The 17,561-nt window shown below is 37.9% G+C and overlaps 2 protein-coding genes across 5 annotated transcripts; one reads left to right on the forward strand and one right to left on the reverse strand.

Annotated features, from left to right (window-relative positions):
* Positions 1-190: 190 nt before the first annotated feature.
* LOC148197047 (Peroxisomal membrane 22 kDa (Mpv17/PMP22) family protein) lies at positions 191-12,858 on the reverse strand. Of its 4 annotated transcripts, XM_088092235.1 has the most exons (7): positions 12,597-12,858; positions 11,340-11,495; positions 11,099-11,231; positions 10,956-11,007; positions 10,626-10,692; positions 8,398-8,558; positions 550-688 (listed from the first exon to the last, which is right to left on the reverse strand). In XM_088092235.1, exons 1-5 carry the CDS (start codon positions 12,831-12,833, stop codon positions 10,641-10,643), a joined length of 630 nt encoding a protein of 209 aa, XP_087948361.1. In that variant the 5' UTR covers positions 12,834-12,858; the 3' UTR covers positions 550-688; positions 8,398-8,558; positions 10,626-10,640. The 4 variants fall into 4 exon arrangements, with proteins under 4 accessions (XP_087948359.1, XP_087948361.1, XP_087948360.1 ...); XM_088092233.1 differs by lacking the exons at positions 8,398-8,558; positions 10,626-10,692 and adding an exon at positions 191-467 and having other exon boundaries at positions 10,968-11,007; positions 12,597-12,857; XM_088092234.1 differs by lacking the exon at positions 8,398-8,558.
* Positions 12,859-12,982: 124 nt separating this feature from the next.
* Positions 12,983-14,999, forward strand: LOC124821247 (Tetratricopeptide repeat (TPR)-like superfamily protein). Its single transcript, XM_047293109.2, has one exon. It carries the CDS (start codon positions 13,370-13,372, stop codon positions 14,774-14,776), a length of 1,407 nt encoding a protein of 468 aa, XP_047149065.2. The 5' UTR covers positions 12,983-13,369; the 3' UTR covers positions 14,777-14,999.
* Positions 15,000-17,561: the final 2,562 nt, after the last annotated feature.

The raw sequence follows: 17,561 nt of genomic DNA on the forward strand, positions 1-17,561 counted from the left end.
ATTTCCACATGAGAAATAATTAAAGATATGTTACTACATCTGTGTGAATTTCTGTGGAGAAAATTTACAGAAATGCAATCCGAAAATCATCTGAGAGTGTAGAAAGTAAACTGGTAATTTTTACAAAGGATTATAAACTTTAATAATAATAATTAATTAGATTTAGTTACAATTAATTAATTGCATATAGTGAGCGAACATTGTTCTCACCTTTTATGATAATCAGATTCAACAGTCATCCATAATAACGAACACAAATTATCCAAAATTAATAGCATTCCTTCTTGAAAGCTAACACCCTACCGTATAACTTTTCATGTGAAAGTTAAAGTTTACAATTGTCAACAAAAAAGAAAAAATGTAACTATTTTTTTCATGCATATGGCAGCAATGGTAACATCCAACTTCCAAGTCATAACTCATCCTCCACAATTTTCCTCACCCAACACTATCAGATTCTGATTAAACTACAAAAGACAAGGGTTGATGTAATAGCTGTTAGCATCCAACTTATAAAAGGTGAACAAAAATAAAGTATTCACAACATACCTCACAATGTAAAAATTGCAAACAAAGCAACTTGCTGGTAAACAATGCATTTTACTTGGTCATTGTTGATGACAAGTAGAAATTCCAGAAGATTGAACCCATTGACATGAAAGCCACTCGAGTTTGAAGAGGCACCACCCTATTATACATACACCACAAAAATAGCCAACTATGTAAGACTGGCTATGTAAACAATTCAAACCATAAATAACTAGATGATTACTGACATTTGAAAACTAGGGAAAGTATGCTCAAAATAGTGAAGTTCATCACCGTTATACTGACATGAGCACAGGCCCCTCTAGAATAAATCCCTCATCAAGGGATTTAAAAGGTGGAGAGTTAAATGTTATTTACATGGTTTAATACATCATTTGGGGTTTGGTTCAAAGTAATCCTACCTTTTAAAAAAGTTCAGTAAAACTCCATATTTTGTTAAAAAATATTCAATCCGGTCCTTTCCGCTCACGCCGTTAAAAACATAACGGTACAAATGTCATGTCATCATCACCATCTCCAGACACACCCTAATTTCTCTCCAAGAAACCCTAGCCGCCGCACCATCCAGCGCTGTCACTGCCATCCTCGCCGGCAGCCGTCCTCTCCAACACATCACGCGCCATCCTCGCTGGATGGTGCGGCTAGGGTTTCTTGGAGAGAAATTAGGGTTTGTTAGATGTTAAGTTGTGTGTTTCTGTTAATTGGGCTTAGCCCATTCTGTATTTAGGGTTTAACCCTTATCTTACATTATAAATAAACTACCCTATGTGTATGCTAAACACATAAGGGGGATTTCTCCTAATCTTCTTCACTATATTTAACATGGTATCTAGAGCACAGGAATAGTTCCAGTCAACTCCACGGTCTCCGGCACCCATCACTGCCGCTGTTGTCGCAATCGCCGCCGCTGCCGTCGCCACCGTCGCCGCCGCCGCCGCCGTCGCCGCCGCCGGAGTTCCAGAATCGACCGGTGACCACACCATCGGAAGCGTCTCGGCCGGGCGACCACCGTCGTACGAAGATCGCGGCGAACGGACCTCTCACGCGCCTCCACGCGCCGCCGCAAAAGTCGCCGCTGCCGCCGCTGCCGCCGCGCGTGCCGGCGCGTCGCCGGAGCTTTCTGCCGCCGATCAGCACCGCCGTGATCGCCTCCTCGCCCTCTTTCTGGATCTGTGGTCGTTGCGTCAATCGGAGCATTTTGAATTTTTAGGGTTTCTCCCTCTCCATGGCTGTCCACCTTGATGATCGGAGTCGGTCTCGCCAACCAGGTAAAGGACGTCCAAAATGTGACCACTGTGGCAAGCTAGGCCACAAAATTGATAGATGTTATGCACTTCATGGACGTCCTCTTCGACCTATAGCAATGGCTAATTCTGATCCACCTCCCCGATCACCGTCTGCAGACCATCCTACTTCATCAAATACCATGAATAACCCTTTACTCTTTCAGGAATTTCTCAGATGGTATGAGGACCGTCAGCACTCTAGTTCAACTACATCTGCTTCTGTTACACGCACAGGTACTCCTTTTGTCGGTCTGACTCACTCTCTCGGATCTTGGGTCCTTGACTCAGGTGCCACCGATCATATCACTGGTAACAAGTCCTTGTTTTCTTCCTTGTCATGTCCGGTTAATTTACCTTCGGTAACGATGGCTGATGGGTCTCGAGTCTCATCTCATGGTATTGGTACTGTTCATATTTTTCCGTCCATATCCATTGATAATGTACTTTATGTCCCTGGGTCTCCTTTTAACTTATTGTCCGTAAGTCGTCTAACTCGTTCCCTTAATTGTGTTATTTCATTTACCAAAGATTCTGTTTGGTTGCAGGACCGGAGTTCGAAACACATGATTGGCACAGGATGTGAGTCTCATGGCCTATATCATCTCAGCCCTTCTCCACATGCTGGCGTAATCATGGAGTCACCATTCCTTCTTCATGCTCAGTTAGGTCATCCCAGTCTTGCCAAACTGCAGCAACTTGTTCCGAGTCTGTCCAAATTATCAAGTTTGTCGTGTGAGTCTTGTCAGTTAGGTAAACATACTCGTAGTTCCTTTCCTCGTAGTGTTTCACAACGAGCGTCATCCCCCTTTTCATTGGTTCATTCTGATATTTGGGGACCTAGTCGTGTTAAGTCAACTTTAGGATTTCAGTATTTTGTTACCTTCATTGATGACTATTCCAGATGTACTTGGTTGTTTCTCATGAAGAATCGTTCTGAGTTGTTTTCTATTTTTCAAACTTTTTTCAATGAAATAAAAACTCAGTTTGGGGTTTCTATTCGCACTTTACGTAGTGATAATGGCCGTGAATACCTTTCTCAACAGTTTAAACATTTTATGGCTTCTCATGGCATTCTTCACCAAACCTCATGTGCTTATACCCCTCAACAAAATGGGGTGGCTGAGCGCAAGAATAGACACCTTATTGAAACAACTCGTACCCTTCTCATTCATGGTCAAGTACCCTCACGTTTTTGGGGTGATGCTGTTCTCACGGCATGTTATCTTATCAACCGCATGCCATCTTCCGTCCTAGCAAACAAAATCCCTCATTCTATATTATTTCCTCAAGACCCTCTACATCCATTACCTCTTGGAGTTTTTGGGTCTACATGTTTTGTTCATGATTTTAGTCCTGGTCTTGATAAGTTATCTCCTAGGTCTCACAAATGTGTCTTCTTAGGATTTCCACGGTCACAAAAAGGCTATAAGTGTTTTTCCCCTTCCCTCAATCGTCATTTTATCTCTACTGATGTCACTTTTGATGAATCTTCTTTTTACTTTACACATTTATCTTCTAGTTCTGTACCTCTCCCTATTACTGTTGATATTCCTCTTATCTGTGATCCTCCTGGTGATGCTCCACACATTTTGTCTCCTTCTTTAGACTCTCATTCACCACAGGATCGTCCTTCACCACCACCCCTTCAGGTTTATCGTCGCCGCAATTGTCTCCCTCATGACTCACTTCCAGTGCCGCCTCCTGTGTCTCCTCCGGCTCCAGCAAATGAGTCTGACTTGCCTATTGCCCTCCGTAAAGGTATACGCTCTACCCGTAACCCTTCCCCCCATTATACTGTTCTTAGTTACCACAAATTATCTCCATCTTTTTACACTTGTCTCTCATCCATTTCTTCTGTGTCAATTCCTAAATCTGTGGGTGATGCCTTAAGTCATCCTGGCTGGCGTCAAGCTATGCTGGATGAATTAAGTGCTTTACAGAAAAGTGGAACTTGGGAGCTTGTCCAATTACCATCTGGAAAGTCTGTTGTTGGTTGCAGGTGGGTGTATGCTATCAAGGTTGGCCCTGATGGCACAATTGATCGTCTGAAAGCTCGACTGGTTGCCAAAGGCTACACACAGATTTTTGGTTTGGATTATGGTGATACTTTTTCTCCAGTGGCCAAAATGACCTCTGTTCGCCTATTCATTGCCATGGCCGCTCTTCGACAATGGCCTCTTTACCAACTTGATGTCAAAAATGCTTTCCTAAATGGTGATTTGCATGAAGAAATTTATATGGAGCAACCGCCTGGCTTTGTTGCTCAGGGGGAGTCATCTGGATTGGTATGTCGTCTTCGCAAATCCTTATATGGCCTAAAACAATCTCCTCGGGCCTGGTTTGGTAAATTCAGCTTTGTTGTTCAACAATTTGGTATGTCTCGCAGTGAAGCGGATCATTCAGTGTTCTATCGCCACTCAAGTGCTGGATGTATTTACTTAATAGTGTATGTTGATGATATTGTTCTCACAGGAAGTGACTATCTCGGCATATCTCAGATGAAACAACACCTTTGTCATCATTTTCAAACCAAAGATCTTGGCAAACTCCGGTACTTTTTGGGTATTGAAGTAGCACAATCCAATGATGGTATTGTCATATCTCAAAGGAAGTACGCGTTAGACATCTTGGAGGAAACAGGGTTAATGAACTGTAAATCTGTTGAGACACCTATGGACCCTAACATCAAACTCTTACCAAATCAGGGAGAGCCTTTCTCAGATCCTGAACGGTACAGAAAATTAGTTGGTAAATTAAACTATCTTACTGTTACGCGTCCTGACATTTCCTTCGCAGTTAGTGTGGTGAGTCAATTTCTAAACTCCCCATGTGAAGACCATTGGGATGCAGTTGTTCGCATACTGAAGTATATTAAAAGATCACCTGGAAAAGGTTTGCTATATGGCCCTAACAACGATACAAAAATCGTTTGCTATTCAGATGCTGATTGGGCTGGTTCCCCTTCTGATAGGAGGTCTACTTCTGGATATTGTGTCTCTATTGGTGGCAACCTGATATCTTGGAAAAGTAAGAAGCAAAGTGTTGTGGCAAGGTCCAGCGCAGAAGCAGAATATAGAGCTATGGCATCTGCTACTTGCGAGCTTGTGTGGCTTAAACAATTACTTAATGAATTGAAATTTGGAGATGCCACTCACATGACACTTATATGTGATAATCAAGCTGCTCTTCATATTAGCTCTAACCCTGTCTTCCATGAGAGAACCAAGCACATTGAAGTTGATTGTCATTTTATTAGAGAAAAAATCATATCCGGAGATATCAAGACTGAGTTCGTTAACTCAAGCAACCAGTTGGCAGACATATTCACCAAGTCCTTACGAGGACCTAGAATTGACTATCTTTGTAACAAGCTTGGAACATATGATTTATATGCTCCAGCTTGAGGGGGAGTGTTAGATGTTAAGTTGTGTGTTTCTGTTAATTGGGCTTAGCCCATTCTGTATTTAGGGTTTAACCCTTATCTTACATTATAAATAAACTACCCTATGTGTATGCTAAACACATAAGGGGGATTTCTCCTAATCTTCTTCACTATATTTAACAGGGTTTGTCTGGAGATGGTGATGATGACGTGGCAGAGACTTTTTTTGTTTAAATTAAAAAATCATTTAAGTCCACCTATTAACGTGTGTCACAGTGCTTATGATATGCCACGGTGACATTTGCACCGTTATGTTTTTAACGACGTGAGCGGAAAGGACCGGATTGAACATTTTTTAACAAAATATGAGATCTTACTGAACTTCTTTAAAAGGTAAGATTACTTTGAACCAAACCCCTAAAAGTAGGGACCAAAAATGATGTATTAAACCTATTTACATTAAGTAAAACAAGTTTGCACTATGGATTGGAGAATTTCTACATGAGAATGGAAAGCAAGATGAAAGGTATACTTATATAGCTTTCCTGTTAAACTGTTAGTAACTAAAAACTGAAAACCCTGATGTTATCTGAGTAAGGTCCTACGACTTCAACGTGCAAAACAGTCTAGGAACTGCAACTGCCATTCAGAGGAGCAAAATAACATATACAACCTATGAAGCACAGGTTCTTGTTAAGAATAACAATGATTATTTCTCTCGTTTACCTTCATTTAAGGAGAAACAATGTTTTGTTTGTTTATTATGTATATTTGTTTATGGTAAAATTATATTTAGTTATAATACTTTCAGAAAGTTTAATTATTATAAATACCTTTAGCCTGTTATGTAACAATCACATATATAAAATATAAGAAGAAATATTTAAGGTGCTAGACACCAAAATTCTCTCTCTTCCATTATTTGATATTCAACATTTGGTATATTACGGTGTCTGTATTTGTTAGTTTGGGACCATGACAAATATTGCATCTTCAACTACCTTAATGGAAAAGTTGAACAACGACAATTATGATACTTGGAGCATGAGTATAAAATACTATACGCATGGACAACACTTATGGAATGTTGTTGGTGGTGTCGAAACAATCGCACCAACTGACAAAGGAGAGAAAAAGAAATGGAAGATAAAAGTTGGAAAAGCTATGTATGTATTTTCCATCACCGCAGAAGATGAGTTCTTACAACGATTCAAAGACCTCAAAACTCCGAAAGAGGCTTGGGATACTTTTGAATCTTTATTTGCAAGGAAGAGTGATGCAAAATTGCAATTATTGGAGAATGAACTCATGTCAGTTCAACAAGGTGGCACGACAATTAATCAATATTTCAATAAAGTCTATTTGCAATGAAACTAGAAAGCTAGATTAGAAGAGTGTAATTAATGATGCAAGAAAAAGAAGAATTATTATTCATGGTTTGAATCCTAAATACCATGGAATTGTTATAGCTACTCGAGGATGGTCAAATGAGCCTACTTTGACGGAGCTAGAGAATATTGTGGCTAACCGAAAAGCTTTAGACAAACAAAAGTGTATAAATGAGGAGGATAAGACACTCTTTACCAAAAATAAAATGCTCAAAGAAGTCAATACAATGACCAAATTCAATAATAAAGAGAAAGCTCAAGGAGCAGACAAGGTTGGCATAGAGGTCAACAAGGAGGAGGTCCACAACGAGGGGAAGCAAGACAACTCCGATGTAGAGATGATAGAGTAGAAAAGAGATATCGCTGCCAAGATGATCGATGTTGCAAGTGTGGCAAGCAAGGTCACTTTGCACAAGAATGTCGAGCTAAGAAAGTATAAGGTAATGTCATTACACTCCACAAGAGTGGTGAAGAATGAGATTTCCAAGCATCATTTGCTGTGGAAGAATCAAAGTCTGACAAAGACTTATAGATAATGAAGAGTTTCAACTGGACAATGGTGAGGAAATGACAGCATCATGCATGCAAGAACCAATAGAGGAGGTGGCATTAATTACAATGAGTCATAAAGCAATTAATTATGCTAGTGATTGGATTGTTGATTCTGGTTGCTCTAACCAAATGACAGGAGATGAGGAGAAACTCGTAAATAAGGCAGAGTACAAGGGAGAGCATGTGGTGGTGAGAGCCAACAACTCTAGGTTGCCTATTGCTCATATTGACAAGACAACTATTGTTCCTCGCTTTGCACAACATCAGGGAAAAGTGGACAAAGTCTACCATGTACATATGTTAGGTTTCTGGGTATGAAACCTAACTGTCTCACAGCACACACTCACTCAATAGCACCCAAATGGTAAGAAAAGAATGAAAATATGTATTCACATCAACCAATGTCATGTACAACCAGTAACTGGGAGCATAATCCCCCTCCACAGGATCAAGGTTCCTGTCTATACAATTGATATCAAAAACTCCTCCTCTACCAGACCCTCCCTTGCCTTCTTATAAAGGCAGCCCACTTCTAACTACCCAACAACAATTAATTCCTAAACTGAACAATTAATTCTTCAACTGTTTTCTCTCTCCTGCATACCTAATACCCATTATAACCTATCATATTAAATCCTATCAACATAGGATGAAAAAGAATTTGTTGTCAGTCTCGCAACTAACATCAGTGTTAGGGCCTAGAGATGTAAAAGTTTATCAAAGTTTGATGTCGCCTGGTCAACCATTGATATAGGGAAGGCGACTTGAGTCTGTTTTCGTGATTTCTGTACAAGAGGCATATGTGACAAGATGAGAAAGAATGAGAGATATGGTATGAGAGACTTGGACACGTGATATATAATATGTTGAAGGCAGTGATGAAGAAAACAATGTTAACGGGTTTACCACATTTATAGATACAAGACAATATTATTTCCAGGATGTCAATATGACAAGGCTCACGCACGAGCTTCCTTATGAAGTGTCAATATATAGGGCAATGACACCATTGGAGTTAGTACATTCAAATGTTTTTGGACCTGTGAAACAACCTTCAATTAGCAAAAATCAATATATGATCACATTTATCGATGATTCCTCAAGATATGTGAGGGTGGGTGGATTTCATGAAAGAAAAATTAGAAGTTTCTATAAAATTCAAAGAGTTTAAAGAAATGACTGAGAAGGAATTTGGATGTAACATTCGTTGCTTGTACACTGATAATGGTGGAGAATTTACTTCAAAGGAATTTTATAGAGTATCTGCATAGGTGTGGAATAAGGTGACAACTTTGTCCAAATACTCTGCAACTACTATCTCTTCTCGTGTTGAAGAATCTTCCTTCATTTCTAGTTGTTCCTCCAACTGCTCTTGCACCTTCTCATCAATTTCCTTGGAATCTGGTAATGACCCTCACAAGAAAAAACTTTAGACACTATATTTTAATATTTTTAAATTACTCATTAAGCTGAATCCTTTTTTCAACATTAAATAAGAAATTGAATATTTTTATAATATGTGTCCTTTATGTGTCTATGCATATGGAAGTAGCCTTATGTGTTTAAGCCGTATGAGTCTGAGTGTACAAGGCAACAAATGAACAAATCTAATTTTTCCAATAAAGATCCAGTGAGGAATATCAAACTAGTGTCATTTGAATGTTGGTTATGTGTCCAAAACTCTGCCACTTGAAACAAAAACAATGTTTGGCTTTGTTGTATTCTACTTACATACATAATATAAACAAATTGAAGGCCTAAAGAAAAGAACTGGCATGTCATTGATCAATTGAAAAGAAAACGCCACCTTGATAATAAGAACTAGTTGCAGATGGAGGGTAGACTATCAGTGTTCAACAAGGTTTAAGCATCTTAGTCCTTGAATTGGTGAGGGTACTACTACAAACTAGTTCACATTTCATTAATCTGACCATGAAACCATGGTTGTACCAGTGATAATTAATTAAATATATATTTCCAAAGAAAATGTAATTTGGTATTGAACTTTTATTTTGTAAAAGAAGTCTCTTTTGAGTTTGCAACAAATAAGAAAAAAGAGAAGAAAAATCAGTTCAAACTAGTTCTCCACCACTGTTTTTCACTGGTTATGTGATCGTTGAATGGCTTGACTGATGATCAATTCACTACTTCTCAATTAAAAACTGTGTAGTTCTTTTACAACGTTGGCATTCACTAAAGCCCAGGAAGAGACTTCATATGCAAGACATAAAAGTAGCTTGCAAATCTTATTATGGTACTATACTACCTGTTTGACACATTGTTCATTATGTTAGATAAATTCAACATAAACTAATTTAATTATTTATAAGTGTGACAATAACTTGTTTTATCATATGAATTGAATCTCGTGATTTTTTTTATGCTATGAACTTTATTCATTTGATGCTGAAATTTACGGTTTAAACAATTTTTTTTTGGGTATAGAAGTGATTACTATTTTTCTCATCAATTTTTGTAGGGATATGAAAGCTTGAAGTCAATTTGAGACCTTTTCGCCCAACAACCAGAAGCCTCGCCCAACGAGAAGAATGTTGAACTTGTTGGGCCAGCAGTACTCACTGAGTGAGATTCAAAAGTTTGCCCTGTTTAAAAAACTACTTCTCATCTAGTGAGAGGCCATGCTCGCACAATGAAAGTCTACTTTTGAAAGTGTATTAAAAAGTGAAAACTGAACATGTTGAAGGGACTTTTGGAGGGAGAACAAACCAGAGGCCCTTGGAGAGCTTCTATGTGAGGAAAAACACTGGAAGGAATTCCCACTTCAAGCTTATCATTCTCTTGGCTAAGTTTTGTACTCCAAATGTCTAGAGTAGTTAATTCGTGCTTTCATTGGGATTGCATGTAATGAATTTCTTCTACGTGCAGTTTTTCTTTTGCAATATAAATCTCTTACATGACTCTTGTATTATGTCTTGATGTGCTGTGTTGTGTGGTTTGGTTATCTATGCCTTAGGCTAGATCTAAACATTGGAAAATGCTTTTAGAACTTGACCCCAATGATTGAACAACTTAGGTATATGATTCTAAACATAATTTTATATCTCTTGGTCATTCTAAACATCAACCCTTTATGCAAATCTTGTGAAAAAAAGAACTCGGAAATAAGTATTTTTGCATCAAGGTTTAGAATTTGTCTCTAAGGAATTAGGACAAGTGAGCTTGTTATGTGAGTGTTGGAGTTATGTTAGAGATATATTGGTTAGAAAACGTGAATTGAGTTGAGTTCATGAATATAACGCTAGTGAATTTTTATCCTAATCAAGTGGTATAATTTTAGGTTTGATGCTAAACAATGTCAATCTCATGGGGAACCATACTTAAACTTTCAAATTTTACTATTTCTACAATTTGATACACTTGTCAAGGAGTTAATAATTGTTACAACTTTCAAGTTCCCTTGGTAGCAATTCCTATTTCTACTAAGGGGTTTAGAATAACAGTACATACCTGTATAAATTGTGATTAGGTAGCAATAAAATGGTGTAAAAGAAGTATCAATCTCCTCCCAGCACTGGTAGGAATATTTAATAGGAAAAAAAATACTCATTCTGCAAATATGTCATAAGAATGAATTTGTTCAAATTGCTCAGCTTAAGATTTTATGGTTCCGTTCAGATGAAAATGCCTTTCTCATTTGTAATAGAGCATTTTTTATGGGAAGTTGTTAAGAGAACCTTTTTGCCTCTTTGCATTTGTATTTGGAATTTCCAAATTCAAACTAATTCAATAGAAAAGGGAAAATAATAAACATAAATAGAAGATTAAACCGAAGGATATGAAGATGCGCACCAGAAATTTAATACACTGACAGGGATCCAAAATCTAAAACCTGCAAAGACAAGATACAAATGCTAGCATCAACCTATGTGAAGTATGCATGATCAAGTTGTGATACATAATAATTAGACAACAATATTTACCATAAAGTAACGTTGGAAGAGCATCTCTTCTGTATTTTTCTGGAAGCTCAGAGAGCCTCCGTTGCCATAAATTGTTCCATGCAAAAACAACAGCAATGACACATGGACCTAACACAATCTGGTTTAGTAAAACCTGCCAGAAGTGAGGAAGAAACAGAGAAAATAGAAGGTATCATCTATCCTTAATTCCAGCTAGCTCCCGTAAATTAGATCAAATATAATTATAAATGAAGCATAGTACCTTTAACATTAGGTTCTGTACCGTTGGTTTGGGGAGAAAGTGGTCAAGACACTGGTACCAGGCATAAGAACCAGGACCATACAAAAGGAGTCCATATGAAGTCATTCGAAGGGCTCGTAGCCAATCATGGTCTGAAAGGTGGCTCCATAGTTCATCCTATAACAGTCCTTTTCGGTTAATAATAACAAACCCTCTAAGTATCTTTACTGAGCACTATTATTGCTATTGAATATAATAAAACTAAGTATAAGATTAATCTCTCTTAAAAACAATATCTACCAATATCAAACAATAGTAAGAGTCTATGTTTCCCTAATTAACATAAAACTCTATATCTAACACAATATATCTAACAATTGCTAAGAAGAAAAAAATAGCAGCTCTCATCCACCATCTCAACACGATCAAAAGACATTGCACATGGTTTCTGACCTTTGAAACACCAATGCATTAATTTACTTCACATATCCATATTCAATATGTATTTTTTAATACATGATAAATATGTATCTATAAATTATCCAAGCCTTTAAAAAGGTTATGGAAATCTAATAAAGTAATATGAAACATAGAAGCATGCATATAATAAAAACGTGGAATCATTGTCCCTAATGAAAATTGTCCTTGTTGTGGACAATCTCAAGAAAGAAACGAAATTGATACTATTTTTATTTGTAGGCAATAATAGGAAGAATATATGATGATAGTGATTAATAAATTTTATCGTTCATAGTGATGCTCTAGAAGCATGATCTTAATTTCGATTTTCATATTTGCAATCATACAATTATCATGTTTTATAAATTCATATGCATTTAGATATGTATCTGACATATTATAAACGTTTAAAAAAAAAAAACCCACATCTCTATGTTTGATATGTATTGGATATGTATCTACATGTATCTATTTAATACACATATAGAATCTGTAGATATAGCAGATAAAACAGTAACCAATTGTGACTAGAAAAACATATAAACAGTTCTCCACTTGTTAATAAGTTCATCCAAATGACCAAGCAGTAACACTAAAAGAAATCTGTCAGAAACCTTCAAACATTCTAAATTTACATAAACAACATTCCGAAAAGGTACGAATTCTTCTAAAATTCAAAGAAGTAACGCATGGTACTAATTTCACGTAAAACCACTCGTCCTTTACAAGAAAATGTCATACATGTTCACACCTTTTACCACCATTTTGTTTTCTCTTCATTGAATTAACAATATTCTAAGTCACAATCTTTGTGCTCACCTGAGATATATTGTCACCACCCTCCTTAGCTTTCTTCCAACGGCTGCTAAGCTGAGCGATTGTGTCGCCGGTGAGGGCGAGGGAGGCCGCGGTCAGCGCTTGCTTAACCGGAAACCGGTAACCACCTCCGCCGGTTGCACCCGCCGAACCGGAATTGCGACGTACACGACGCCGTCGAGACTGCGGTAGCGGATTCCACTTCCACAGCCCCCAACACCCACTTCCAATAGCGTCCATTCTCCAATTTTACCCTCCAAACTCGAGATTTTTTCGCTTTTATAGCAAAACTCCAACTTGGGATGGGACCAAACAAACACAAAACGCACCGTTTCAAGTTCAACATTTTTTTTCTTTTACAAATTAAATAAAAATTACGTTTTCCTGTTTAAAAAGACCTAGTGCAATAAATACACTCTCTTCACTTCTGGGCAAAATGCATGAAACTCAAATGATATTAGAAAGTGGTTTCAGTAAAATTGGATTGGATTATATAATTATTTAGATGACGGTGTTGAATTGAGTTATAGTTTCAAACTTTTGCATCTGATTTCAGAACGCCATCGAAGGCCTAAAGCAACAATCTTTTCTCCTATTTCTCAGTTGGGTCATGAGCATGATAGCCAATTGTTTTATTCTCTAAGAATTTCACGTTGTAACCTTTCCAAAGTAAAATTCTAGAATTTGTTTGATTTCAAAACGCCATTGAAGACCGATGGCAACACTGTTTCTCCAATTCTCTTATTAGGTCTCCAACTTTTGTCAGAGTTAGTGTTATGAGTTACTCAGGTGGTTTTTTGTTGCAACTAACACAAAGGTGCAAGAAACTTCCGAATCAAATGAAGCAAATTCATTCCCTTATAATCACCAATGGCCACCTTCTTCATCATTCAAATGCTCCATCATCATCACTAAGTGATCGATGGATGCCTACTCTCCTCTACAACGCCCTCATCAGTGCCTATCTTATACACAAACGCAAGGTTTTTCTTTTCACTCATATGCTTGCAAACCAAGCTCCACCCAACAGTCACACTTTCCCTCCTCTTCTCAAATCTTCCCCTCTTCCTTTGGGCACTACCCTTCACTCTCAAACTGTCAAGCGTGGCCTTTTGTCTGATCCCTTCATTCTCACCGCTCTCCTTTCCCTTTATGCAAGAAACCACCTCCTTCCTCATGCACACAGGGTGTTTGAAGAATTTCCTAGGTTTTGCATTGTTGCGTGCAATGCAATGCTCAATGCTTTTTCCATAAATGGGCACATGGAGGCTGCTGTGGAATTCTTTGAACGCATGCCCCAAAGGGATGTTTTCTCATGGACAACTGTTGTGAATGGTTTTGCTTTGAATGGGAATTTTGGTGCCTCAATTCGTTTTTTCGGGAAGATGATGAGTCATGAGGATGTGGTGCTTGGTTTGGTGAAGCCTAACGAGGCTACTTGTGCTAGTGTGCTCTCTTCTTGTGCCAATTTAGACGGTAAAGTGGCTCTTGATTGTGGAAAGCAAATTCATGGATATGTAGTGGTGAATGAGGCCAAGTTAGGAGTAAATGTGGAAACTTCGTTGATAAATCTTTATGGGAAGATGGGGTGCTTGAGTAATGCTGAGAAGGTTTTCAGAGTAATGGTTGTCAGAAAGGTATGCACTTGGAATGCAATGATTTCTTCGTTGGCTTGCAATGGTAGAGAGAAGGAGGCTCTGGACATGTTTGAGAAGATGAAGCTTCATGGGTTGAAACCAAGTAGCATTACTCTTGTTGCTGTTCTTACAGCATGTGCTCGTGGAAATTTTGTCAGGGAAGGATTGGAGTTATTTCGATCAATGTGGCAGGACTTTGGAATAGAACCAATAATGAAGCACTATGGATGTGTGGTTGATCTCTTGGGTAGAGCAGGGCATGTCGAAGAAGCAGCTGAGATCATAAGAAATATGCCTTTTAAGCCTGATGTATCTGTTTTGGGAGCCTTTTTGGGTGCATGCAGGATTCATGGAGCTATAGAACTAGGCGAAGAAATAGGAAAAAAAATGCTTAAATTGCAGAGACAACAGGGTGGGCAATATGTGCTATTGTCGAGCATGAATGCGGAGAAGGAAAGATGGGATCATGCTGCTGATCTAAGGAGGGAAATAATGGAGGCTGGAATTCAGAAAATTCCAGCATACAGTATGGTTCATTTGACATAATTATATTTCTGTTCTCTGTCCTCTTTCAGTTATTCTTTTTTGTTTCCCTTCTTTTCTAATAGGTTACTTTTAGTCTACCTAATCTTTAGGAACCAGTTTAGTAGTTTTGGAGCTGTAACTGTGCATATCCGGGCAGCATGTTTTTACGAGTTGTAGTTTAATTGGAGACTATTTAAAGTCAATATATATTTTATTTATCTAATAAGAAATACATTATCTTCTATTTTCCATATTCATTTCCCTTTAGTTTACTGTGGATCTAGAGCCACGTTCCGAAAGGTCCTTTTCAAAACACATTCAAGTGGTCACAGATGACAATTATGTGCAGCCTTCAATTCCTTGCTTTGGTGGGCATCATTTTGATTATTGAGATATGTTGATGGAGATCTTCCTCATGTCAGTTGTTGTTAAGTTAGGGATTACTGAGCTAACTGCGGGTGCAACTGGTGCACAAGAGATTGAAGCAAAAAACTTGAAGCCAAAGGATTTAAAAGCTAAAAATTACCTCTTCCAAACTCATGACTTTCATATCATGTTAAGAAGTGGACTTTTAAGTCTAACTCAACTTCACAAACGGACTTGTAAAGTGAAGTTTGCATCCATTTATATATTCTAAACTGACTTTATAATTAGTTAATGTACTACACATTATGGGTGGACCGATAATGGGTGAAATGAAATGCCCAACAAACAACAAATTTCTTGATAGCGGGTGGCACAATAGGCCAATCAAACAACAAATTTCGTTAAGATAGACTCTAGACCATGACTCTGATACCTTGTTAAGAAGTGGACTTTAAGTCTAACTCAATCCCACAAAATCGGCTTGTAAGGTGAGGTTTGCTCCCACTTATATAGTCTAAATTAGCCTTATCTCTAGTTGATATGGGACTTCAAACACCCCCCCCCCATGCCAAGGTATATACACTCGAGTGTGGGATTAGACATTAATGGATGATCCGATATTGGTTTGATAGCGGGTGAAATAATATGCCCAATGACTAACAAATTTCGCTAGGATAGGCTTTAACTCAACTTTGGTACCATGTTAAGTAGACTTTAAGTCTAACTCAAGCCCACAAAACCAACTTGTAAGGTGAGGTTTGCACCCACTTATATACTATAAACTTGCCTTATCTCTAGTCGATGTGAGGTCTCCAACACATCCTTTCACGCTGAGGTATATACATCTCGAGCGTGGGACTAGACACGTTAATGGGTGGTCTGACAACAACCCAATAGCAAGTAGCACGATAGACCCAAGAAATGACAAATCTCGCTAGGATAGGCTCAAACTTATGGATCTACAAAACCGACTTATAAGGTGAGATTTACATCCATATGTATACTATAAATTGACCTTATCTCTAATCAATGTGGCACTTCTAACACACCCATCTCATGCTGAGGTATATATTCTAAACTGACTTTACATCTCGAGCATGATTAAATATTAATGGGTGGTCTGATAGCGGGTGGAATAATATGCCCAACAAACAATAAATATCCCCATAGCGATTGGCACAATAAGCTAAACAAATGAAAAGTCTAGCTAGGATACGCTTTAACCCATGACTCTGATACCATGTTAAGAAGTGGATTTTAAGCCTAACTCAACCTTACAAAATCAACTTGTAAGGTGAGGTTTGCACTCACTTATATACTACAAACATGTCTTATCTCTAATTGGTGTGGGATCTCCAACAGTGACAGAGCTATGCTTGAGACTTTCTTGCACAAGTAGACATCAAAGAAGATTTGGGATCGTTGAAGTAGTACCAAGGGAAAGCTAAAACCAAGAGGCAACAAATACAAAGTCTCAAGGCTGAACTTGATACATTGCAGATGAAACAAGAAGATGGTGATTGCAAACAAGTCAAACTTAATGGTGATAAAATTGAAGATATCACTATCATTGAGAGGGTGTTGGGATCCTTAACAAAATCAATTTTGTTCTTGCAACCATAAAGGAGTCTTATAATTTGGATGAGATGATGATTCATGAGCACAAGATTAAAAAGGTAGGAGAATGAAGAGCAAGCGTTGCAGGCTCAAATGTAGGCTTTACAAGTTTCGTCAAATCCATATACATTGTATAAAAGTAAGGGTACGTTGAAAGAAAAATGAAGCAGAGAAGCTAATGAAAACTAGAGTAAATGATCATGTAAGCAACAAGGGACAAACAACATAGGGAAAAGAAAAGTACATATTGAGTGTTTTGTTATGTCATAAATTTAGTCTCTACAAGTCAGAGTATATGAAGGTAGAGTGATCTAATTATCTTGATCAAGAAGAGAAAGAAGTTGAATCTCTTTGTTAATGGTGTATCAATTTGGAGAAAAAAATACCATAACTAATGGTATTTAGACATGGGTTGCAGTAATCACATGTTTGGGGACAAGAAAGCTTTCATTGAGCTTGATGAATCTTTTATTGACACCATGAAGTTTGTTGATCATACGAAGTTGGAGGAAGAGATAAAGTCAGTGTTCAAACAAAAATTATGTTAGGTAAAACCACTTTAAATGTTCTGTATGTGCTTGATTTGAAAACTAGTTGAGCGTTGGTTAATTAGAAGAGAATGGCTGTGAAATTGTGATGGAAAAATAGTGTGTCGAATCAAAGATGTTAAGTTGGAACTAATTCTACAATAAAACTGACCGGTAACAAGACTTTCCTGTTTACTTGCAAAATTTAAAGTTGAATTGCTCAGTAGCCAAAGCAAGCAACATGGCATGTCTTTGGCATAACTGATATGGTCATCTAGACTTTGGAGGCTTACAAC

The sequence above is a fragment of the Vigna umbellata genome, chromosome 6, assembly GCF_029865625.1.
Source record: "Vigna umbellata cultivar VRB3 chromosome 6, Vumbellata_1.0, whole genome shotgun sequence".
Lineage (NCBI taxonomy): Eukaryota > Viridiplantae > Streptophyta > Magnoliopsida > Fabales > Fabaceae > Vigna > Vigna umbellata.

Excerpts from the sequence above, each read along its gene's own strand:
- LOC148197047 (XM_088092233.1), bottom strand. The coding sequence starts at position 12,833 with ATGGACGCTATTGGAAGTGGGTGTTGGGGGCTGTGGAAGTGGAATCCG. Across the intron at positions 11,496-12,596 it reads GTGGTGACAATATATCTCAG|GATGAACTATGGAGCCACCT; the intron begins GTGAGCACAAAG and ends GGACTGTTATAG. Across the intron at positions 11,232-11,339 it reads TACAGAACCTAATGTTAAAG|GTTTTACTAAACCAGATTGT; the intron begins GTACTATGCTTC and ends CACTTCTGGCAG.
- LOC124821247 (XM_047293109.2), top strand. The coding sequence starts at position 13,370 with ATGAGTTACTCAGGTGGTTTTTTGTTGCAACTAACACAAAGGTGCAAG.